This window comes from Sinocyclocheilus grahami, unplaced genomic scaffold, assembly GCF_001515645.1.
Source record: "Sinocyclocheilus grahami isolate Dianchi unplaced genomic scaffold, SAMN03320097.WGS_v1.1 scaffold1202.1, whole genome shotgun sequence".
In the NCBI taxonomy this organism is placed as follows: Eukaryota; Metazoa; Chordata; class Actinopteri; order Cypriniformes; family Cyprinidae; genus Sinocyclocheilus; species Sinocyclocheilus grahami.
This window is the reverse complement of record NW_015506381.1, coordinates 100,026-125,515: the sequence shown is the minus strand read 5'-3', so window position 1 is coordinate 125,515 and position 25,490 is coordinate 100,026. Positions and strand designations below refer to the sequence as shown.

General features: G+C 40.2%; 1 protein-coding gene across 1 annotated transcript in view; it reads left to right on the top strand.

Annotated features, from left to right (window-relative positions):
- Positions 1–25,224, top strand: part of LOC107567963 (syndetin-like) — a 40,331-nt gene extending 15,107 nt beyond the window's left edge. Inside the window, exons 3-12 of the mRNA XM_016253785.1 lie at positions 2,284–2,382; positions 5,809–5,899; positions 7,921–8,097; positions 14,626–14,744; positions 16,041–16,147; positions 17,018–17,139; positions 21,976–22,050; positions 22,645–22,725; positions 25,097–25,123; positions 25,219–25,224. Coding sequence (XP_016109271.1) covers positions 2,288–2,382; positions 5,809–5,899; positions 7,921–8,097; positions 14,626–14,744; positions 16,041–16,147; positions 17,018–17,139; positions 21,976–22,050; positions 22,645–22,725; positions 25,097–25,123; positions 25,219–25,224 — 900 coding nt within the window. The 5' untranslated portion in view covers positions 2,284–2,287. The remainder of the gene's footprint in view (positions 1–2,283; positions 2,383–5,808; positions 5,900–7,920; positions 8,098–14,625; positions 14,745–16,040; positions 16,148–17,017; positions 17,140–21,975; positions 22,051–22,644; positions 22,726–25,096; positions 25,124–25,218) is intronic.
- Positions 25,225–25,490: the final 266 nt, after the last annotated feature.

Here is a 25,490-nt window from a genome sequence, read left to right as displayed (position 1 = left end):
AGAGGAGAAACAATAATGTATAGTATGTGGAAAATAATGTTTTTTTACTTTAAATCGCATAAACGCATTTCATTACACCAAATACACAAAATAATGTTCTTTTTAGCAGCATCATATGACCCCTTTAATTAATGTTTATTGCATTACATATTTTTTTTTACAAAATTATTGTGGCAACCACAGCTGCCAAAATTATTTTGTAAAAACAATTTTTTTTTTTTACTGTGCATGAAATAATGCAGCATTTTTTAATCTTGGTTAATGCTAATTTCTTCATATGTTATTACATTTTAACATTTAACATTTTATAAATTAACATTTGTGTTATAAATGAACATAAATTATTAACACAGAACTATATATTTTATACATACCTTTCCTCTTCTTAGCTGCCAGAGCTATCAACAGGTAAATTGCCTCCGCTGGCCTGTGACTTGCTTTGCTATCTAATTTCACAAGGTGTATAATCACTGACAACCATTTGTGGAAAAACCGGTCGAAAGTAATTAATTAGAATGCAAGTTAGACCTTGATTTGACAGGTTCTTTCTCAGGATCGGTTTTGGGGTTCGGTTCGCAGTTTAGATTGATTGTGTCTGTGTCGTTGGGAAAGCACAGCTGCTCGCCTTTGGTCGTGAGTATGTGCTTGAGTAAGAAGGGACGAAGATGTTGTAACTTCGGTTGATGGTCCTGCTTTAGAGGTTTGGCTCTGTTGAGTGGGAATGGAGCAACTGGGAACTTTGGGAAAGATGCCTTTTCTGAATGAGGTAGTAAATCATGCATTGCTCTTGTTCGGATTTGAATATTATATGAGAAAAGCTCATGCTACTGTGTAATCAAAGGTGACATATTACCTGGTAGTATAGTGTGTATATTACCATACACACACACACACAAAATTGATTACGATTTTTATATATATATTTATAATATTTTTGTTAAGTAAGAACGCAATAAATTGATAAAAACTGATGCAGTCTTTACAAAAAAAAAAAAAAAAGTAGTCAGTTTCCACTAAAATCTTAAGCAGCACAACTGTTTTGATTGATAATATTGTTATTAACAATAGATGTTTAATAAACTAAAATTTCAAATTTGCCAACACAGGAATAAATTGCTATAATAGATGTAGAAAAAAGTGGTTTTAAATTGCAATAATATTTCATATATTATTTCTACTCTTTTATTGAATTTTTTTATCAAATAAATGCAGCCGTGGTGAGCATAAAATACTTGTAATTTTTAATTATAAGGTGGTTTGCAACGATAATTAAAACCTTAGTTTAAATGTAGAATTTATTTTATTTAATTTTCAAAAGCATTTGTGATTTTTAATATTCATTTTTATTTCTTTTTCTTTTTAGGTTGCTTTATACTAATTTAGTTTTAGTATTTTTATGTATTTACTTGTGTTACCATATATATTTTAGTTGTTTTTATGTTTTGTAGTGTGTATGTGTATATAAACAGACAGAAGCCATTTATTTCCAACAATGATGCCAACCATTCAGATGAGCTACGTAAAACAAACTTGTTCCTCTTTCACGGTCCTAGTTCAGTTAGATGTAAGGGAGTGTATGTGGATGGCAGTGTGTCAAACCAAAGACACTTTTAGACGCAGTAGGCTTCCAGTGTAAATTCATTACTCGTGCTCTAAAGAACTCCTGCGTGTTAGCGATCATTAGTGAGAGGACTCTGGCTTCTTGTGCTACTCGGTTCATGTTCTGTATTTTTCTCACCTCATTGATTTTTCCTCGAACGGCCTGTCCGGTTAGTCTGCCCCTCTCCTTTCCCAAGAATTCCCTGGGATGCTGAAATCTCTACAGTGTGCTGTTGCCTGTTTGTGTGCGGCTGTGTGGGAGCCGAATGTGTGCTCATTCCGCTTGTGTTTGTGTGTATGTGTGAGGAGCTGCTGCCAGGGAGATTATATTTTTCTTGTCCTCTCCAGCAGTTGGCTTGCCGTGATTTACTCTGTGGCTCTGCATAGCTGCACTCCTCATGGACTGAAATGATTGGGGAAAAACCGCTTGTTCCTCAACAAGAGGGGTGGTGCGGTGTTCCCCATTAACAGGGCTCAATTAAAAGGCCATTTTGTGTGTGAAACCACAGCCCTCTGTATTGATCCTGCCTTGGGGTCACTGACTTGTGTGAATAGAAGCGCCATTTTCTGCCCTCGCTGGGACATGTGATGTGAAGTAACTCTTTGGGGTTAATTAGAAGAGTGAACTGCTTTCTACTTCTTTTTTTTCTTGTCTGTTTTTTGTTTTTCTTTGCCGACTGATAGGTTGATGCAGGTGGGAGAGGAATTCTGCGGCAGCAAGTCTGAGGTGTTGCAAGAGTCCATTAAGAGACAGAGTGTAAACTACTTTAAGAACTATCACAGGTAAGATAAAAAGCCCATTGCCAAACTGACCTCAGTTGCAAGAGCGATTCACTAAAAATAAATAGAGTGCTGTAGTGATTATGTATTTTTCTAGGGTTATTGCAGACTGAGAGTTCTGTGACCAGCATCTTGCACAATTTGTTCATCAACATAATATTCATGAAATTAACACAACTTTAAATTAATTTTGGAGCTTAAATACAATTGCCAGATGTAAAAATGTGATGATACATTGATGTGTAAAGACACAAAACGTTCAGTCTGTGTCTCTCAATCTCTATCTCTCAAATGGACCATTGACACTCTATCTACAATCTCAATTAGGAGTGTCAATGGTCCATTTGAGAGATAGGTAGCGGTAATCCACACATAAGTCTGTGATCATCCGCCGTAAAGCAAGAAGAAGACGCGTCACGCGCCGGCTGTCGTGGACGCGCTCAGGACAGTTCAGACAGTTCAGACATTGTAGTGCATCAGAGGTAAAGAACGATATAAATACTGTTCAGTTTCATGCACAGACCGATCGTTTCGTGTCTTTACACATCAATGTATAGTCACGAGACGCAGAGTTTAATCTTCTTGCTTTACGGCAGATCGCAGACTTATAAGTGCATTACCACAACCTATCTCTCAAATGGACCATTGACACTCTATCTACAATCTCACTTAGGAGTGTCAATGGTCCATTTGAGAGATAGGTTGTGGTAATGCACTTATAAGTCTACGATCCGCCGTAAAGCAAGAAGAAGACACGTCACGCGCCGGCTGTCATAAACAAAGTCACCTACATATTGGATGCCCTGGGGATAAGATAAACATACAATTTTAATTTTTGGGTGAACTATCCCTTTAATGTCCCCATCCCCGACAAGCTCAGTAGTCCCATTTAGCCCCTTGTTAGTGACTGCCTTTTTCAAGACACATAAAAGTTTTTAAAAAATCATGAGTGGTTTTATGTTGTAGAACAAAATGTGAAAATATCTTGAGCGTTTCTTGCACAGACCGATCGTTTCGTGTCTTTACACATCAATGTATCGTCACGAGCCGCAGGGTTTAATTTGGTTTTGTTTATGTTTTTTTTTACTCAAAGCCTTGATTCCCATCCACTTCCATTATAAGATTGACAGACTGCAACGGTTTGAGTTAAAAAAATGTCATTTGTATTCTACTGAAGAAACAAAGTCACCTACATCTTGGATGCCCTGGGGGTAAGCAGATAAACATAAAATTTTCATTTTTGGGTGAACTATCCCTTTAATGTCCCCATCCCGACAAGCTCAGAAGTCCCATTTAGCCCCTTGTTAGTGACTGCCTTTTTCAAGACACATAAAAGTTTTTAAAAAATCATGAGTGGTTTTATGTTGTAGAACAAAATGTGAAAATATCTTGAGCTTGTGTTAACCCCCCCAGGATGTAGAAAGTCCAAAAATGCGAGTTTCCAGGTTTAAGTACTTAATCCCGCAGCACTGTATTGTGGCCACTGATAGTGTTGTTTATTTGTTCATGCTGTTTTAGTGCTGAATTTACTAATTAAACATGCAAATGATTTAACACTGCACACATGCCTAAACAATCTGGATGTTTTCAATGTCACAATATTCCTGTAGCTCTAAATATAGCATTGCACTAGCAATAGCCAAGGCCATATAGGATCAATTCCCAGGAAATGGAAGAAATTATAAAAAGTGATGTAGATATAACTATAATAACTACATCATACCCTCTTTGTGATAGTTGTAAATCACATTTATACATTATGACAATATTTATGATAGTGTTGTTTATTTGTTCATGCTGTTTTAGTGCTGAATTTACTAATTAAACATGCAAATGATTTAACACTGCAAACATGCCTAAACAATCTGGATGTTTTCAATGTCACAATGTTCCTGTAGCTCTAAATATAGCATTGCACTAGCAAATAGCCAAGGCCATATAGGATCAATTCCCAGGAAATGGAAGAAATTATAAAAAGTGATGTAGATATAGCTATAATAACTACATCATACCCTCTTTGTGATAGTTGTAAATCACATTTATACATTATGACAATATTTCATATTTGCTTTGTGCTTGAATATATCTAAAAGCTAGGTTGTAGAAAACAATCATGTGATTAAGTACCTGTCACGTATTCAAGCCTGAAAATGTGTTCAGATTTCTACGTTGAGACTAGAATGATGAGAGAATAGCCATTTGGGGCTTTGTTCACACTGCTGGAAAATTGGATTTGATTTTTAAATTTGATCTACAGGACTGATTCTCCATATTGTCTATGTACAAGTGTTCAAATCTGATTTTGTGGTCTGTATCCTGTGCATCTGCATCAGTTGCTATAGTAATGATATATCTCAAACCAATGCCGAGAGACAACAACTGTGAGTAGCTGTCAATGAAAGGTTGGAAAACTAGTAAATTTACCTCAATTTGCTCATGTCTTTCACAACATCTCATTGTGCATTCAAGCATATACTGTCCAAAACTGCTGACTCATTCACTAAACATTGAATGTTGTGTAGTTCACTAGGAAAGAATGAGTGTAAGAGTATATTCAGATAGAGATAGAGTATTGTGGACTATGCATGTTCCCAATCATAAAAGAACACTTGAAATGCATTCCAAAAAAAATAGGGGTTTGTAAATATTAATGTGAATTAATGTGCTTTCTGGTGATTACGCTACAAACAACTATAGTAATTTGAGTCAGTTCACCAAACAATCAGATGTAGCTGTCTGTCTAAACAAAGCCGAAATATCCATCCCTGCTGCTGTAGTCAGCATTACAAAGACCTTTTCTGCTTGATGAGATGGAGGACGTTGAAAGAGGGCATCTTACCATTATTTCTGAATATTCAAGCAGTTGGATAGCATTCATAAAGCGATTATCTGTCAGTCCTCTAAATGCTTAATCTCTGCTGTCACTGCGTCACCATTAACACATTGTGCCATTACAATATATATTGTGCCCTCTGGCTTAGAGGACAAAACAGATTCGTTTCTCCTTTTAGTGTTGTAAATTTGAAGCATTTAAACATATCATGGATTGAAGACATGACTAGAGATGGTATTTAAAATGTCAAACACTTCATTTGAGTCTAGACAGCTCATCCCACCTTATGATCATGTGAACTGCCGGTATGTTCTTTAGAGATTAGTGGTGGACTTCCACTTTGTGCTTACGTGGCGTTCAGCATGAATTATAATTTTTGATGTTGACATTTTGTGCAAGGCTGCTGGCATTGACCTTGTCTGGCAGCGAGCCACTTTGACACTCATTGTAGCATGACTTGCTCTAACCTTCTTCACTGATCGACTTTTTCTTGAACTGTTTTGCCAGCCCATTTCTTTTTTTAGTGAGTTGAATGGCAAAAGGGTCTTCAGTTGACAAAAGCCAACCTCTTGTCATTTCTCCTTGTACCACTGCAGAACCCGCCTGGAGGAGTTGCGAATGTTTCTTGAAAATGAAACATGGGAGTTGTGCCCTGTGAAGTACAACTTCAGTATTGCCCAGCTTCACGTAAGTCCTAATGCCACAAATAAGACTTTGAAATGCAGCAATGTGACTTTTATTCATGACTGATCTCGACCAACTGGCATCGCTGGCAGTCTTTGGGGATTTCACATTTGCATATGAAGATGAGGCGGAGAGCTTTTGTTCTGTGCGTGCTTCGCAATGACAATCAACACATGGCTACAAGCCAAAGGCACTTGAACATGCTTTCTTACATAACAAGCGCTGTTCATAGACACATTCTCATGATTAGCAGGTCAAAAAGTATTCATGTGAGCAATGCAGGAAATTAGATCAGTCCACGGTGGGTGGTTTTCTAACCAAACAGAAGGCGTTTTTGTAGATCATCTTCCTTTGGCTTTGCTATCTTGCCGTAATGGAGCACTTTTATATGCATTTTAAATCTCAGGAAAGGCTTGACAACTTGATGAATGAGGGTAAGCATCATCACTGATTGTATTCCAACATAAGCTGTTTTCTCTTCTAGTCAGGGTGTCATCCGTCTCAAAACAAATTACAACCTGGAAAGCAAGTATATTCACCCAAGAGTATCTGTAGAATAAACCGAAATGCATCTCTTTCAATTATTATATGCTAAACAGGGTCTTTGGCTCGATAAAGTGTTCTCTGATATACCTTTTATGCTGTTTTGTGCAGAATATACAGGTGTTTTCTCAAAAGAAGTGCCACTAGTTTTGTGTGGTAGAGAAAGTTGGTGTTGAATAGCACATCAGTGAATGGCATAATCAGTGGTGTTCTTTAATGAGCCACATTTGCATAACGGCTTCTTGTTGGAGCTTTAATGTGCAAAGCGGTTTAACTGTGAGAAGCTTTTAGGTCACTTAGCGCTCAAAGCTTTTACACTTTCACCCTCGCAGCTTAATTGTTCATTTAAAAAATATATATATATATATTAATGAAAATTTAGCAGAATTCGCTTCTTTTTAAGTATTTGTTTTAAATCAGAATTTGCAATTTAATATTAAACAGAAAACCTAAAGGTTTACTGAAGTACTTTGAAACAATCTGCGTTATTTTGTGTTGATGTAATTTTAGCTGAAACAGGAAATAGCCAGTAGCATTCCGTTATATTAGCTTGGGCCAGAGCCGTTGAGCTCGGTAAAGCTGCATTTGCCACAATCTCATCCATATCGCAATCAAATATGGCATTCTGTGTAGAATTTAGATTGATCCGATGCGTTTTATGGTCTGCCGATTTGTGCAATCAAAGCATTTGATTGGACAGAAAGTTTGATGAGAAACTGAAGTGCAGGGTGATGTCATCAAAATTGTTGATCCATATTGGTAGAAGTTAGAGACTGTTAGTTTTGAATGCTTATATCTTTTAAATGCAAATGTTGTTGTTATTTTAGAGCACACTAGCTTATATATAACCTTAAGGCTAACATATTCATACTAAATGCCAAAAAACTTCAAATTTCACCGGGACTTTAAGGCCCTAATATACTAACAATGTTCTTTGCTTCAGGGTAAAAAGAAGTTTGAAATACCTCTGATGAATATGTAAATATATGTCGTGTGCTTTCCTCTCAATAATAAAGTAAAAATACAACAAAATGGAGAGTGGTGAGAAAATAGCAGTTAAGAAAGCATCATATCATAACGTTGTGGATATGTTTGCACCAGCTCTGCAATTTGGCACTTCAGTCAAGTCATGTCAAATCACATTTATTTATAAAGCACATGTAAAAACAGTGTCCATTTCTGCTATAAAGCAGCTTGCCAGAGTGTTCATGTTTTTACTAGCAAGCTGTATCGACTGTAAAAAACTGTTTTGGCCTGATTTTGTTCAAATTAATGTCACACTCTAGTTCATTCGTCAATTTTGCTTGAAGTATATTGGGGCCTTTAGAGCTACTTTTTTTGTCTCCTCCTTGGATATTCAACCAGCACAAACAATTAAATTAAACCTAGCCCACCTAATCTCCACATAGCCTACTTTTTTTTAGCTTTTGATCTGTATGATATTAAATCTGATATATTTGTTTTGTTTTCCCCTTTTTCAGGAGTTCAAGTTCATGGGTCAGTGTCGTTCTCCTTCAGTATCTCCCAGCAGGCAGCCGGAATCCATAGAGCCGGTGGAGCTTTCTCTGTTTGAGCAGTACCTACAGGGAGGAAATCCTTTTGAGATGCAGATAGACAATAAGGAAGAGGAGACAGAAGATGTCCTGGCTTCTAATGGGGTATATAGTAGTTTAAGAAACATTATTGTCATTCAGAGCAACATGAACAGTAGGTTCTAAAAATATATGTCAAATTACAGTAAATTCCAACTATATGAGAGAAAAAAGGTGTCTGATTTTTCACAGACGTTTTGTTTTGAATCTTTCAATGTAGGTCAATTTTTACATTTTTCATTTAATATAATTTAAAGGGGTCATCGCATGCCCATTTTCCACAAGTTGATATGATTCTTTAGGGTCTTAATGAAAAGTCTATACCATACTTTGGTTAAAATTTCTCAGTGGTAGTGTAAAAAAATCACCCTTTTTACCTTGTTAAAATGAGCTCATTTCACAGCAACCTGTTTTGTTGCATTTCCCTTTAAATGCTAATGAGCTCTGCTCACCCCACCCCTCTCTTCTACTTTAGCCGCATTTAGCTGCATTTAGCGACGACACTTGCTAACTAGCACGTTATTAGGAAAGGCGATTTGCAAAGAATCATAAAAAACCCTTATACACACTTCATCTGTAGGTAAAGCTGGATCACGAATGATTCACATCAGAGTGACGTCACACAATCAAGAAACTGAGAATGGCTTGATTTTAAAAAGGGGATATTATTTATAGAGTTTTAGCGACGACACTTGCTAACTAGCACGTTATTAGGAAAGGCGATTTGCAAAGAATCATAAAAAACCCTTATACTCACTTCATCTGTAGGTAAAGCTGGATCACGAATGATTCACATCAGAGTGACGTCACACAATCAAGAAACTGAGAATGGCTTGATTTTAAAAAGGGGATATTATTTATAGAGTTTAAAAAAATACCACTCAGTGGATTTTTATCATTATAGGGTGGTTGTGTGCACACACTACCAACACACATTTGTTCAAATAACATGTAAAAGTGAGTTTTGTATCTGATGACCCCTTTAATAAGTTTTCTTCCAATTTTTGCCTGAGAAAAATTTCAGTGCATCTCTTGTATATGGATAAATTCCAGTAATTTCTAGACCATTTAAACTCTTGAGTCCTCTATATTTAAATATTTTCCTACAATATGAAACAGTTCAACAATATTTATGCTGTACTATTTGGCATCAGGCTTGAGCAAACACGCATTTCATAAGGGTTTACGGTTACATTTATATTCTTATTCTTCTTATTAGATGCTTGCCAAACCGACTGGTGAAAAGGAGAAAATAAATGAGTGAAAATGTGATGCGTAAATATTTTGTAACGTTAAGTGGCTCATTGTCCTTATAACTGTTGACAGAGGCCATTAGTTCTATGTGGAGAAAACACTCATCATTATTAAAGCTCTGATGTGCTTGGCGTCTCTGATGATGCTCCTGTAATGAAAACAAAAGCTGTATGTTGATGACAGAGTGCGAGCCCTTGGTACAAGTGCTTTTACCCTGAGAGAGAACAAAGTGTTTTGCATAGTAATGCCTGCCATTTTAAGTATTCCATGCTGTTTTGTTAGTCACTACATCCATCAGCTTTAAGGTAAATTTGTAAGGTTAGACATTTATGTTTACATTTATCTATGTTGGATCTGCATCACGTTTTTGACACTGGTGCATTAAAGGCCTTTTATTTCAAGGCCAGCTCTGAATCTCAGAGAATTAAAAGGGTTAGTTCACCCAAAAATGAAAATTCTGTCATTAATTACTCACCCTCATGTCATTCCAAATCTTTGGAACACAAATTAAGATATTTTTGATGCATCCTGTGAGCTCTCTGATGTGGTGTTTTCGTTCAAATCAAAGTGCAAACAACGTAGAAAATGTATCCGCATGGCGCAGCTGACACAGAACAGCATACGCTGTTTACATTCAGTGGATCGTCGCCTCCTTGCGCTCGCGGTTAGCTTTCTTTTCAGAAAGTTACTCCACCCCTCGCACCCTCCCGTTTTCTTCCTCTCAGGAGCATGTGGGGAAAAAACAGCGGGGCAGAGGATCGCAGCGCTCGGATGAGGCTTCCCCGGTCCTCTTCACCCAGCCTGACCAGCGTCCCTCTGCCAACGCAAGCGATCTGGTCTCGTTCGATGGGAGTGATTACGAGCTGCTGGATGACAGCATGTCATTAGCAGCCTCGGACGCGGAGGACCTGTCGGGCTCGACTGCCGACCCCGCCCCCCTGCCGTCGTTCGAGCCCAGGGACGTTAGACCCGGAATTGATACTGAATTACTCCGTGTCCTCTCAAAAGCCATCGAGGAGCTGGGATTGGAGGGCTTTCCACCGGAGGAGCCCCCCCGCAGCTGTCTGGACAAGTGGTTCCTGCCGGGGCGCTGTCAAGCCCCTCGTCAGCGATCCACTCCTTTTTTCCCCGGAGGTCCATGACGAGCTCACCAGGTCGTGTCGCGCCCCATACTCTGCATGTCTCCGTACTTCCGCTTCATCCGCCCTCACTTTGGTGGACGGCGCTGAAGATACGGGGATACGAGAAGCTGCCTCCGCTGGATGAGTCAGTGGCCGCGCTTCTCTGCCCGCCCACTGCTATTGGCTGGAAGGCAAAGGCCGCCCATCCGTCCAAACCGTGTAGGACGACTTCAGCCCTCACTGGATGCGCCTACTCCTCGGCTGGGCAAGCGGCCTTGGCGCTCCATTCAATGGCGGTCCTCCAGGTCTTCCAGGCCAAACTCCTCGCCAGCATGGACGAGTCTGGCCCAGACCCAGCGACGCTCAAGAGAGCTGAAAAGCGCAACGGACCTGGCTTTGCGCGCCACCAAAGCTACGGCTCAGGCTATAGGGCGTTCCATGGCCAGTCTGGTGGTTCTCGAGCGCCACTTATGGCTGATCATGATGGAAATCAATGACGCCGACAAAGTTCCCTTCCTTGATGCTCCGGTCTCCCCCACCGGTCTGTTCGGCCCAGTGGTCAAAGGCTTTGCTGAGCGTTTCACGGAGGCACAAAAGTCGGCCCAAGCCATGCGACACTTCTTACCAAAACGCTCTAGCTCTGCAGCTGCTTCTAGTCACCCCAAGTCTGTGCCGACTCAGCAGCCTGCGAAGTCTGCACCTGCGGCTGCCGCCGCCACCCAGCCAGCCAAGCCTGAGTCTCGATGACGTTCCCACTCGGTCAAATGCTACCCGTTTCCGAAGCGCCAGGAACCCTGGCCCAAGATAGCGCTGGACCCTGCTTCTGATCTACGGGACAGAAAGAGGAGGATGGGGCCAAGTCTTTGGTGTGTTTGCTGCAAACTCTAGGCCCGTTCAAGCGCCCAAGCAGCGATCTGCTGTCATAGCGGGCAGATTAAAACACAAACATTTTCAAAAAGAGAGCAGATTTCCTCTTCCATTTCTCACTAGTACTGTGTCCCTTTGCAGCGACCAGACACTCGAACCAATCCAACCCCTGACTTCCCAGGCCGAGGCATGGCAAGCCATCCCCGAAGTATCAGAGTGGGTTCTGAGGATAATAAATCAAGGCTATTCAATTAAATTTGCTCGAAGACGCCCACATTTCAGCGGGGTGTTCCCCACTTCAGTTCAGAGCAAGGACGTGCACGTGCTGCGCTCCGAAGTGAAAAATCTGCTGGCAAAGGGAGCCATAGAGACGGTTCCTCCAGCTCAGATTGAGTTAGGCTTCTACAGCCGTTACTTCCTCGTCCCCAAGAAGGATGGCGGTTTGTGGCCCATCCTCGATCTCAGACGCCTGAATTGCGCCCTCATGAAACGGCTGTTCAGGATGACTACACTGAAGCAGATCCTCTCGCAAATCTGCCCAGAGGACTGATTCTTTTCTCTGGACTTGAAAGACCCCAGACTATTCTTGTGATTTGCCTTCAAGGGAGTGGCTTATCAATACATGGTCCTTCCCTTTGGACTGTCCCTGGCTCGACGCACTTTCACGAAGTGCATGGATGTGGCTCTTTCCCCTCTGAGGCAGAAGGGAATCCGCATTCTCAATTACCTCAACGACTGGTTTGTTCTGGCCCAGTTGGAGGCAGAGTCGCTATTTCACAGAGCCCTCCTCCTAAGCCACTTAGAATGTCTGGGGCTCAGGGCCAATTTTGCCAAGAGTCCCCCAGCCAACGAGTATCGTTCCGGGGAACAGTGTTAGACTCAACCCAAATGAGCGGTGGTCACAACAGAGCGTGCTCTGGTCATACAGCAGCTCACAGCTTCCTTCAAGGTCGGTGTCTCTCGCCCCCTCAAGGTGTTTCAAAAGATGCTGGGCCTTATGGCCCCAGCGCCTCCAGTGCTACAGTTGGGCCTGCTTCATCCCTGATGGTTAAAAAAATTTGGGTGATCTTTGGCAAGGCAAAAGTTAAGCTTTTTGCCTCAAAAGACAACTCTCATTGCCCAATTTATTATTCCAACGACAAGGACGTGTTGGCCCATTACTGGCCCAACCTCCTTCTCTATGTTTTCCCCCCGATCGCCCTGATCCTGCAGGTAATCAGACGAATCAGGGAACAAGAATGCAAGGTTCTTCTGGTGGCCCCGCTCTGGAGAAACCAGTATCGGTTATCAGAGCTGTCGCAGCTGCTCATAGCAGCCCCGTGGCCCGTTCCCCTGAGGCGGGATCTCCTCTCTCAGGAGAACAGGATGATATAGCACCCCTGGCCCCGAGCTGTGGGCTCTGCAAGCCTCCCAGAGTGTTTTCTAAACACCATTTCTCAGGCTAGAGCTCCATCTACAAGACGTCGTTTTCTCCACCTGGTACTTAACCCACGGCGAGGACCCATCCGTCTGTGACGTATCGGTGATATTGTGTTTCCTGCAGGAGCTGTTAAGGGGCGCTCCCCATCCACGCTCAAGTTCTATGTAGTAGCTATAACGACTTATCATGTCCCTATAGCAGGCCAGTCTGTGGGCAGAAACAACTTTGTTGTCTGTTTTCTGAGGGGGGCTAGGAGGCTGAATCCGCCCCGTCCCCTCACTGTCCCTATGTGGGACCTGCCCACTGTTCTGAGGGCCCTGAAGTGTCCTCCCTTTGAGCCGCTGCAGTCTGTTGACCTTCGGTCCCTGTCGTTGAAAACCGCTCTGCTGCTAGCATTAGCATCGGTCAAACGAGTGGGAGACTTACAGGTGCTCTCTGTGAGCCCTACCTGCCTGGAGTTTGGGCCTGGTGACTCTAAGGTCGTCCTGAAACCGAGGCATTGTTATATGCCCAAGGTGCTCTTTACTCCGTTCCGGGCACAGGTCATTACATTCTCTGCACTTCCTCCCTCAGAAGAGGACCAGAAGTTGAATTTACTCTGCCCCGTCAGGGCGCTGAAAGTTTACATCGAATGCTTCGCCCCGTTTAGGCAGTCTGAACAGCTCTTTGTTTGATTCGGTGGCCGCGCTGAAGGGCATCCGGTCATGAAGCAGAGACTTTCTAAGTGAATAGTTGATGCTATTATGCTAGCCTACTCTTCCTTGGGCCTGCAATTCCCCATTGGAGTACAAGCCCATTCAACTAGAGGCATCGCCTCTTCTTGGGCATGGTCTAGCGGCGTGTCCATTGCAGAAATTTTTGAGGTGGCCGGTTGGGCCTCGCCGTCCACATTTGCTAGGTTTTATAACCCGGTCGTCCCTGCCTTGCACGCTAGAGTTCTTTCTGCATAACTGGCACACACCTGCTTACACAGTTCAACACGTAACATGCTCAAACCCATCAGAGGATTTACTTGTGCACTCTCGGCCCTCATAGGCGCCGGGGCTGTGCAAATCTTCTGGAACGGTCACTCAGACCGGGCGTGACCTCTGTGAGCTTAGCTTGTTCGCCTTGGGAGGTGTTTACTATTCTTGTCCCCTTGGGCCCTGAGGTGCCTAGGGCAAGGTTACACATGTAGTCATTCCTCTGCCATAGCACGGCGTGATTGTACTGGTTCCCATAGCATCTTAGCAGACGCAGTACGAGTGAAGTATCAATAGGGAACGTACTCGGTTACAAACATAACCTCGGTTCCCTGAGATACGGGAATGAGTACTGCGTTGCTAGCCGTGCTATGCAGCTGCACGTCTCAGTCGTTGCTTCAGTCAAAGTAACGTGAATCCTATGGCGAAGTGCCCACTTATATAGCCAGATGGCCCCACCCATTCTGGCGGGCTTCTTGGCCATAGGTTCATGCAGCACCGCTGCCGAGCCATTGGTTCATTTTTAAAGTGTACTGCACGAATCAATGGCCGTGCAGTTACACTGCGTTATTGAAAAAGACTTCAGTTCAGGAGAAAAATGACTTTCCCATAGCGTCTTAGCAGACTCAGTACTCGTACCCATATCTCAGGGAACCGAGGTTACGTTTGTAACCGAGTATGTAGACTTCTCAGCCATCTCCCAGTCCAGCTAAGCTGATTTTCAGATGGTTTTGGTGGTCTGTTGGAAGAAAAGTGTTGGTCTGTTATTCAAAAGAAAAGCATTTATTGTAATTTTGAAATTGAAATCTTTTGTAATATTTTAAAATTCTTCACTTTAAAATCAATTAAATAATTTTTTTCTGAATGAAAGTATTTAAAAACAGTTTGAATGGTAGTGTATGTATATTTTTGTCAATTTTTGGCTTTTATGACTCATTCTGGTTTTCCGTTCTGTTTCCTTTCTCTGCAGTATGAGTCAGATGAGCTGGAGAAGAGTGTGTATCAGGACTACGACAGTGACAGTGATGTACCTGAGGAGCTGAAACAAGACTATGTAGATGAACAGACTGGAGACGCTCCAGTGAAGAGGTCAGTACTGAGTCATCATCCAGATGCTCACGTCACACAGGACCACCTCTAGGTTCTGTATACTAAGTAATTGCCCACCAAATGGTATGTCGACAGTTAGTTTTGCATATGCATGGTTTGATTGGTGTCCTGTTTGCATGTTTTCATAAATTAGTGTGCTGTAGATCCAGGTCGCACATGAATTGGTTCATTAACCCAAGACAAGGTCAGGAGGCAGCAAAATTCTCGTTTATGGACTCTTGTTCCCTCTCAGGCAGCAGAAATAGTTTAAATTCACACTGTGTACAGTGAACACACAAGCTATCATTAGCCTCTGATCAGCAAGAAAGGTTTTAATTATTTTATGAAGAATGAGCCTTTTAAGTCCACAAGGCTGTTTAGAGCCATTCGGGGCTTTGAAGTTTAATAAAACGGTCTCAAGGAGATTGTTAAAATGGCTCCTTTTGGAATTACATCACATGGTTGGTTTTTTCCAACTACATGAGTGGGCAAACTGGTATTTTTTACATTTCCTAATTGCTCTTGACTTGGTCTCCGTGTCTAAGTGTAATAGAAATATCATAAATCAAGGAAATGATTAGGAATGTGATTAAGTAGTGAACCCTGATGAATATTTAATGCCTGTTTGTTGCTCACGAAGATGACTGACAGTTCTCCCTGCAGTAAATCAGCTGGCACATCCCATGTTGTGACACTTCATTGTTAGAGACTGCCACATTTTGAGGGCTCTAACGTTTTGCATATTTAAAATGACATACGCTTTCTTAAACGCAATACGGTGACTCTTGCTCACAATCTGTGACTTCAGTGCTTGTTTAGAATACATCTGGAATATTCTGGGTTCAAGACAATTTAAGCTCTGTTGACTGAATTTGTGTTGATAATGATTATCACCACAGAAGTAATTTCAACTTGCCCCTCATTTTCTTTAAAAAAGCAAAAATGGAGGTTTTAGTGAGGAACTTGCAATTCAGTCATATTCAGTTAGGGTTTATGGCAGTGCATTTTCATGGCTATAAAGTTACAAACTTGGATATAACTTTACACAGAAATGGTTGGCAAATAAATTTGTTCATGTTAAAGTCATGTTAGCACACATATTGTGCATATGATCTGTGATAAATATCATACAATCATCTGTTCTGCAAAATTCAGAACACTCACTTCAGTTAAATCTGAACCCAGGTTAATGACGGAAGTGTGTGAATGAGACTCTTTAGTTTTAAAGGTCATTGAACTCTAATGCACCTAATAATCCTGGATCTCAGTGTCCCTGCTCTGTCCTCCCTTAATTAGCGTGTCCAGAGAGACACTTCGCAGCCAGAAGAGGTCCGACTACAATCTGAACCGAGCCAATGCCCCCATCCTTACCAATACCACCCTCAACGTGATTCGCCTGGTTGGTGAGTAATTGACCTTTGAGCTTACACCCATGCAAGACTGATGGTGCATGATAAAGTTGACCCTAAGCAGAAGACCACAGTTTGACCTCTAATTAACATGCTAATAGCTCAATTACTATGAAAGAGGTGCGTTCTTGGAGTCATCGGTGTTCTGTTTCAGCTTCCGGTCATTAACTCCATTCTGAGCATGTGCCTGCTCATCTCTTCAGGTTCATTTGAACGCTTGCTTGATGTGTTGAATGAGATAAAGGCTATGACACCATTCATCTTTAAATGTTCAGTGTAAGGCAAACAGAATCTAAATGCAAAAACATGCTGTCATGAACCCATGGTTGTACATTTTATTTTTGATAAAAGTGCTGATTTTGTGAAATGGACAATTTAGGTGGTTTCAAATGTTTTGCCAAAATCAGCTGGAGTACTTTTTACATCCAGATGTTAAAATTGATTAAACACCATCTGGTAACTTCATCAGTATTTTAGAAGACATCCATTTTGTTGATTAGTAAAATTTGGAGCCCTTTAAATTATTTTAGGGTAAGAGGAGAGAAAATGTCCATTTACTCACCTCCATGTCGATCAAATGACAAAAAAAATATTTATATATATATATATATATATATATATATATATATATATATATATATATATATATATATTTAAAAAGTTAAAAAGGTATTATATTTTAAATATGGCACAAAGGCTTTGAATGGCACATTTGCCAAGGTATTGCATTTCAGTTCTGTATATCTACATTATTTGCATTCATATATCCCTACGTTTTTGGTTTTATATTCTGTATGTGAATCTTATTTGTTTGCCTTTCATATATATTTCACTTTTTTTTCCTAATTGATTTTGCTTTTATAGGAAAATACATGCAGATGATGAACATTCTGAAGCCCATCGCCTTTGATGTCATCCACTGTGTGTCTCAGCTCTTTGATTATTACCTGTATGCTGTCTACACCTTCTTTGGCCGCAATGATATGGTATGCATTTCAAAGCATTTTTGTTCCCCTCCATGTTCGTTGTTAATTCTTAACATTATGCAATATTTATTATGTACAATTGGATCCTTGCTGTGCTATGTTGGGTATTTTCTCTGAATGGTACATGTTCATTAAGAAAAGCATGCCAGTACACTCATTGTTTTTTCCTCTAGTGTTTGCAAGCCTCATGGGCACTGTTATATAATTACTTCCATTATCATGTGAGCAAGTGTTTAGGCGTAGAGTTTGCCTCAAGAGGCTGGACTCTGAACATCAAAGAAAGGTGTAAATGTCTGAACGAATTCTCAGTCGCTTATTTGCACTATTTCTAAAAATTAGGTTTGCAGTAGTAATTTAACTCTACTGTAACTTGAAATCTAACTTGCTTTCACAAATAGATAGATGTGCTTCAATGACCCTTGAGAGTTTTGGATAGAGAAAGTTGTGCCTGCAGAAGTTCATGTCTAGAATTGTTAAGTGATTTCAATGCAGACCTCTCTATAGGCTTGTTCCCTCAAGCTACAGTTCTCAAAGCTTTAATAAGCACAGCTTTAGGCTAGATGAATCAGTTTTGAGAGCCGGGCCTTCCTAAATAAAATTAGACAGCAGCTCAGTAATCCTCATAATTGTCACTCTTTGAGACTCAATAAGCCGTTTTTGAAGAGTCTTCAATGCCTTCGCCACAACAGCAATATCCCACAATATACCGCACTTTAGCAGCTCCATAGAAAACAGCTTGTTTCTTGCTCCCTAGAGCACTCTGGTTACTTTCTGTGCACTGTCCCAAATGACCTTACAACTAAGCCACCTCTTCTGCCCAAACGTTACTAGAATAATGAATTTTACACGGAGTTGCCTTGTTTGCTTTGATTTCCCAGAAGTCTGACTCAAGCCGTTGCAGGTAAACTGGCAAAGACCCCCACTAGTTGCAGGGCAGCCATTTTAGCTCCTTAAGACTCTGGTAACATAGTAAGGGCATTGTTAAAATAGTCCATGTGACACCAGTGGTTCAATCATAATTTTATGAAGCTACGAGAATACTTTTTGTGCCCAAAGAAAACATAACGACTTTATTCAATGATTTCTTCTCTTCCAGCTCAGTCTTCACCGGTTGATTTTAAATAAATCAGTTTAATTTTAAAAATGAAAATGAAAACCAGATTAACAATTTCATTATAGAAAACTATATGCAAAATATGTGCCAAAATTGAAAATGAAATGAAATTATGTAATTTTTATTTTCACCGTGACTATGCATTGTCCCTGACAAATTGAAAAATAAAATGCAGTTGGTGATTTGATATTTCATTTGCACTGCAATCTCGAGGCAAAGCTGCCAATCTTAAAATATAAAGGCAAACGTGAAAAAGAAAATGCAAATACAGTTTTTACAAAGCTTTTTATTAATGCTCACATAATAATAGTGACACAATTCAAATTAAAATGTAAAGTTTATTTTTCGTTTTTATTTTCCAAGTCAACTTATATGCAAAGTCTGTGTTGATCAGGGGGGCGGGGTTTATTGTTCGCGCAACGTACAGAGGCCCGTTCCCACCACAGTTAAGTAAAAAATATATGATTCTGTAAGTCATAATAATGAGAAACGCTCTCATATTAATGACTTAATATCTCATAATAACTCTTGTATCAGTGAGAAACTGTCTATTACTTCTATGCATGTGCCAAGCAGCGGAGCAGAAGGGAGCGGCACGCTAGCAACACCTGCTGGTCAAACGTTCACAGTTCACAGTTCAAACGTTCAGTTTTGGCACATATTTTGTGTATAGTTTTCTATAATGAAATTGTTAATCTGGTTTTCATTTTTATAATTAAATTGATTTATTTCAAATGGGCAGAAAATGCCTTCCATATACTACGTTTTTGGGCCTTGAACATGGTAGTTCCAGTGCTGTCTATGCAGGGTCAGAAAGCTCTCCTATTTCATCAAAAATATCTTAAGTTGTGTTCCTAAGATGAACGAAGGTCTTATGGGTTTGGAACGACATGAGGGTGAGTAATTAACGACAGCATTTTCATATTTGGGTGAACTAACCCTTTAAGGTTTGAGCCTGTCAGCTATCCTAACATGGGACTCCCGTTTGTCAGACCTTTGTGAAGTAAAGCCTCATTTCATTGGCATCATCTGCTGCTCAAATGGGTCCATGCCTCTACCTCTGAAAACTGACAATGTGACTTTCCTTCCCAGGAAGTTTGAGAGTTTCAGGACTGCCTTGCCTACTTCATAAATTCATGGGCCTTTTGAACACTATTGCAGGTGTAAATGAATTCCTGAGTGCAGAGGGAGTGACATTGAAGGGGCATTGAATTTTCTTACTGTTTTCCACCTATGTGAGCTGGGAGAATCTGTTGAGCAAGCAAGCTTGTTAAACAGCATTGGAGGCCATAATAAAGCTGTTGGTTGGGGCATTGGTTTGGCAGTGGCAGCCCAAGGGCATCTGGCTGAACCTGTTAAAGACAAGAACTTCCTGCTGTTCTTGGACTTCTGTTCTTGGATTTTCAGACCTCTACTGCCTTGCAAACAGACCTCAACATTTGCATCTTCCACCTTGTTTCACAGCTGCGCTTACTTACCCAGCTCACTGTTGACCACCTCAAAAAGATGTTCATTCTTTGTAGTCTTCAAGAAGCCATGAACTTTTTCTCTGGGAAGCAGAAGCTGAACAGTTGGATCCTTAGCGTGCTAATAACATTATTCAGTTCCTTTGTTTCATTGTTTATATCCTGACATTCTTGAGAACTATACAACAAAACTAAACCTATCAATAATACCAGCCTGTCAGTATAGGCTTTGATTAGCCTGACCAGTGACTTGCCGTTTTCTAAATGGAGTGTATGGCCTTCATCAACTGTAAAATAGTGTTTCTGTCATGGAATTTGACAGTAGTCTTTAATCGTACCACACAAGACAGGTGGGGTTGAAGCATTTGTCTTATGAAACAAAAAGATCTCCACATTTCATTTCATTCAGCTGAATTCTGGTCCCAGTGATGCTTTTATGGGCAAACTCTCTACAGCCTACAGTGATTCCACCTTCCATGTTTTTTTTCTTCTGACATTTTTTTCATATTATCACAGAAGTGTTCCATTTGCACTCTGTATGCTTTGCAAATAATTGTTTGTTTGCTATGCTGAGCCAGTGCTAAATCAAAAGTAAATGCTTTCATGCTGGTGGATTGAGGCCAGTGCCATTGCACACTATAGAGCAGGAGTAAAGTCTTTGCACTCTATTTGGCCTTCACGTGTGGTTTAGCATCGTTATAAGTCATGATTTCACTTTCAAAGAAGAACATTCCTGGGCAGACATGGGCCACATACAAGGGTGTTTTAAAAACTGAAGGAAATGAGGGGCCCTGAGGAGAATTGAGCTTCTAGATGCATTGATCAGGACAGGGTTTCAAGTGTGAGCTGGATTTCCTGACTTGCTTTCTGAAGACCTGACTCATAATTCCACATATTTGGACACTTATATTTGAACAAGGCTTTGCTGATGTGCAAGATTGAACTTTAAGGACTTTTTAAGCCACTGCTGTTCATTGGAACTAATGCAAACAAGTGAGAAATAAGTCTTCTCCAGTTTGCCAAGCCAACGCTTTCCCCCCCCTGCATGCCCTCTGAGTGACAGTGTAGTGTATTATCTTTGATATTTAAGTGCTGACCACAGAACTTTTCACTTTAGCTTTGTCCTGACCAAATTCAGCAGAAAATCTGAGGGAGACTGGATACAACCGCCACAAGATCAGCTGTCAGATGCCAGTGAGGTTTGCCTTTAACCCACCTGACGGGTTTGAAGGCACATTAAATAAGACAACACATCTAATCTTTCTCTCTTGCTCTTGTTCTGGTTTTTGCACATTCACCTCTTCTGCTGATTGGACAGCAAGAGAGAAAGAGCATGAGAGGGGTTTCTGTCACTAATGGAAACTTTTCAAACTCTTAAATGAGTAAGAGTAGCTGTCAGTATCAGAGGCAGCCGGTCTCGAAGAAAAGCCGATGGAGACAAAAAAGTAAATATCATTACTTATAAAAAAATATTTACAAAGCGGCTGAAATTGATATGCTCATTTGGATTCACTTTTACCCATGACTAACTCCAAACACACAAGACATTCAATCTCATATGGAGATTATGTATTGCGCCATTTCATTTAGTAATGAACAACATTAGGATCTGAAAGGTCTGTACGCAATTGTATACAGCTGGAGTATCAACTCTGCCATGCACATAATTTAAGATGCATTGGTCTTGGCATTCATTGCTCTTTGCCTCAAGTTAATAACTTTGCTTAAAGGCAATGAATGGAAAGAACGGGGAACGATATGCAAGTGGCTTATCTGAAAATTGATCACCTCCAGGATGATGAAGCGCTTGAGTGTAGGGAAAGCCTGAGTAGTGCTTATTAAGTGTTGCAGATAGAGTTAGTAATGGACGGTAAGATGCAACTGTCACACTAACAGATGGGTCCTTTGGAAACTTTGCAAAAATGTTAAAGTCAGAGAAAGACTGCAGTTTTATTGTCCCCCTGGCAGCCATTTGTTCATTAAGTAAATGAAAGTGTTAAATTACACAATACTGTGCTTGCTGTAGTTTTGCTTGCACTAATGTGGTAGAAGTCAGTTTTCTTTAATGATTAAATGTGTTATTTAAATGTGTATATAAATGTGTCTTTTTAAAAAATGATTAAATGTGCTTAATGCTTTGCAGTAAAAATTCCCAGTAATTACCATATATAAAAAAAATCGTATCCAAAAAAGGCTTTTTTTGCTCTTTCATTATTTGCTTTGTGTCGATTTTCCTTTTTGTTTCTCAATACAAAGCACTTCCAATCTGCATCTCTGCCTTCACAAGGCTCTCAACCTGGTGCGTCCAGACCGGTGGTCCCTATCTATTGGGTAAGACTGCTGTGTGGAGCCTGCTGGCAGTAGAAATGCCTGCCACTGTGTGCTGTGTTTTCATCCCCTTACTCATATTTTATATATATATATATCATATCACGTTTTGTTATAATGCGTGGTTTGGATTTTGGAATTTTTGTATTTCTAACCATTGCGATGACACAGTGGTCACTGATGTCATTCGCAAATACAGATGCAGTTGAATACTTGTGCAGAACGTTTGTTAAAATTAAATCAATTAGAGATGATTTTTCTCGACATTTTAAATTCGGTCTAGTGGGACTGTCAACAATCTGAAAAAGTTTTAATGCATCGCAGTAGTTTTTAAATTCATCAGTTGGTGAATGCAACCAATTCCAATTTAAGTCACCAAGAACTACTAATTTTTTAGCATCAAGAATTAGTAGTTATCTAAGTCTTGAACCACACTCGTGGGAGCTGTGTGAATGAAGTGCAGCTTCCTGGAGATGATCGGTGGTGTGTGCACTCTGGAGCTTTAGAGATTGCATTTTATGAGTGTGTGTATTCCTGTATGATTGAAAAGCAATGAAGTCTCTTTCTCACAGGGGTGTGTTTTGTTGTCTCCTGTAGTATGAATCATCTGGGCTGGGTTTAATCAGCAGCAGACTGAGGACGACGCTTAGCCGAATCCAGGAGAGCCTAATAGACGTGGTGAGTAAAAACAAGGCACTTGTAATGCACTCTTTCTGTTTTATTTTTTCTCTGGCCATCTCACTCCTATGGTTCATCTCCTCTCTTGGCCTCTCTTATGTAACCATTACGAATCCGAGTGGAAATGGCAGTGTGCATTTATGTGAGTTCCCTATAGCCTCTCATCAGGCCTATCATCTCTTACCCCCTCTTACTTTCAGCTATAGTAGCCACAGGTGAGTTAATCACCATCAGTACACTTAAGGGCCTTTCGCACCGCAGGAACCTTTTCATAGTACCAGAACTAATTGTGGAACTACCCACTTTTCGGCGTGTTCGCACCACCGGAACTGGGAGCGATTTTTAGTACCGGACTGCCTTTTTCGAGAACCAAATTAGCTCCTACTCCGGAGCAGGGTCTAACCAGCACAACTGGTACTAACCGTGACGTAAGTAGACATTGATTGGCCAAACGCGTATGAAAACGCCCTCACCCACCATGATTTAAAATGCCATGTAAACATACTGTAAACATTGTGTCAACTTATTGCGATAGATGGATGGACGCTGAAGTGCAGGCACTTGTAGCAAATGTAGCACTGCCAGTTGTCGTTGGAGATTCTTAGTCCTCCTTTCCGTTCTTTCAATCGCTTTACGTATACGTTGACATTCCATGTCCATCATTGTGAAACTCACGAGACACAACAAAAACAGCTCCGATCACAGCATCCTCCATCCTCCTGTTGTTAATGTTGTTTTTATTTGTTTTCGTTGTTGAACGCCACAAACAAATGACGTCGCTGTCGACCGGCTTACGTCACTTCTTAGTACACACTCTCGGTGCGAATGCAACCCTTTAAATGGTACTGGGAAATAGTTCGCGCAAAATCATCCCAGTACTTTAGTACCGTACATTTAGTTCTGGAACTAAAGCGGTGCGAAAGGGCCTTTAGATAGCCCTGAACTCTTGTAATAAATGTCCTTTGGTTTCCATGGTTGCACCCATTAAGGCACTCTGGGCCAAAGGCCTGATACCCAGAATGCACCATATACCTCTTTCTCCTGCACAAATAGGCAGTCATTATATAGGATCTATTCCCCCAGATGTCTGAATGTCAAAGAGCAACAAAAGATACTAGTTTGCATAAAATAATGAAACATGATTGTTTTTATCCTGTCAGACTTGCAAGTTATGGTGCTCAGTGGAGTCTGGGAGTATGGCTCTGTCTCCAATACTAAATCTAACCTACCTAGACTGCAATTTTAGTCATCGTAGGAGCATGCAAGTGATTGAGCTGTCTCCTAAAGAGATTTCATTTTGGCTGTATTTTGAGGCAGCTACAGTATATTGGTATCTTTTGTGGATAAGGCAATCCCACATCTATTTTATGATTAGCTCAGCAAGAAATTTCCATTCAATATAGCAAACAGAGCCAAGAGAAATTATTTTTTTCTTTTTTTAAGAGTCTGTAGTAGACATGGCATGTCAAGCAGTGACAGCAGTGTCCTGCAGCTTGGCATGTTATTCTCTGCATGACATGCTATTCTTGACATTATTTTGTGCATCACTTGTTGTCAAGTTCTTGTATAATTATGTACTATATTATGTACTACCATATGTAATTTTATACTATGTGGTATTTTTGAAGATAAATAAGTACTATATATAAATATTAGATGTGTGTATTTATATGTAATTATATAGATATTTTATATAGATAGATTTTTTTAAGAAATTCATGTTTTTATGCAGCAAGGATTAGAAATGATCCATTAAAATACATCTGTTACAAAAGATATCTATTTTGAATTCTGAAATGTATCACATTTTCCATACTGAGCATAAATATGCATATAATAAGAAATGCTACTTGAGCATCAAATCTGGATGTTAGAATAATTTCTCAAGGATCATGTGACACTGAAGACTGAAGTTGCTGAAAATATAGCTTTGCACAGGAATAAATTACATTTTAAAATATGCATTAAAATAGAAAACACTTATTTTAAATGTAATAATCTTTCGCAATATTACTGTTTTTACTGAATTTTTAATTCAAATGCAGCCTTGTTGAGCATGAGAGACTTATTTTCAAAATATTAAAGAGAGAGGACCCAAAAATGAAAATTCTGTCATTAATTACTCACTCATGTTGTTCCAAACCTGTAAGAATTGAAGATGAAATCCGAGAGCTTTCAGGCCCTCCATTGCACACAAAAAGTATTCTCATAGTGTCATAAAATTACGGTTGTACCACTGATGTCACATGCAATATTTTATTGATGTCCTTACTACCTTTCTGGGCCTTGAACGTTTCCGTAGCATTGCTGCCTGTGGAGGGTCATAAAGCTCTTGTATTTCATCAAAAATATCCTAATTTGTGTTTCGAAGGTCTTACTGGATTGGAACGACATGAGGGTGAGTAGTTAATGACAGAATTTTCATTTTTTGGTGAACTATCCCTTTAAAATATCATAACTTAACATAATTTGTAAGTATTGTATATATTTTAGGTGTAACTTTAAAAAATTAAAAAAAAATATTTTAATATGTATATTTAATATTGCAAAGTCTGGATACAAGGTCATTATGATGCATTGCACATGACATTTATGTGTGCTATTTTCTTGTGCTCATTATTAGCGTTTGTTTTGCTAGCTACATGTCAGCTAGCCACAATCGGCTTTGAGCATGTAATGGCTCTCTTGTGCACAGCAGTGGCTTTTAACAAGGTTGCCGATCATCTGCTAATGAGGTTTCAGGAAATAGGCAGCAAGTTCCCTTT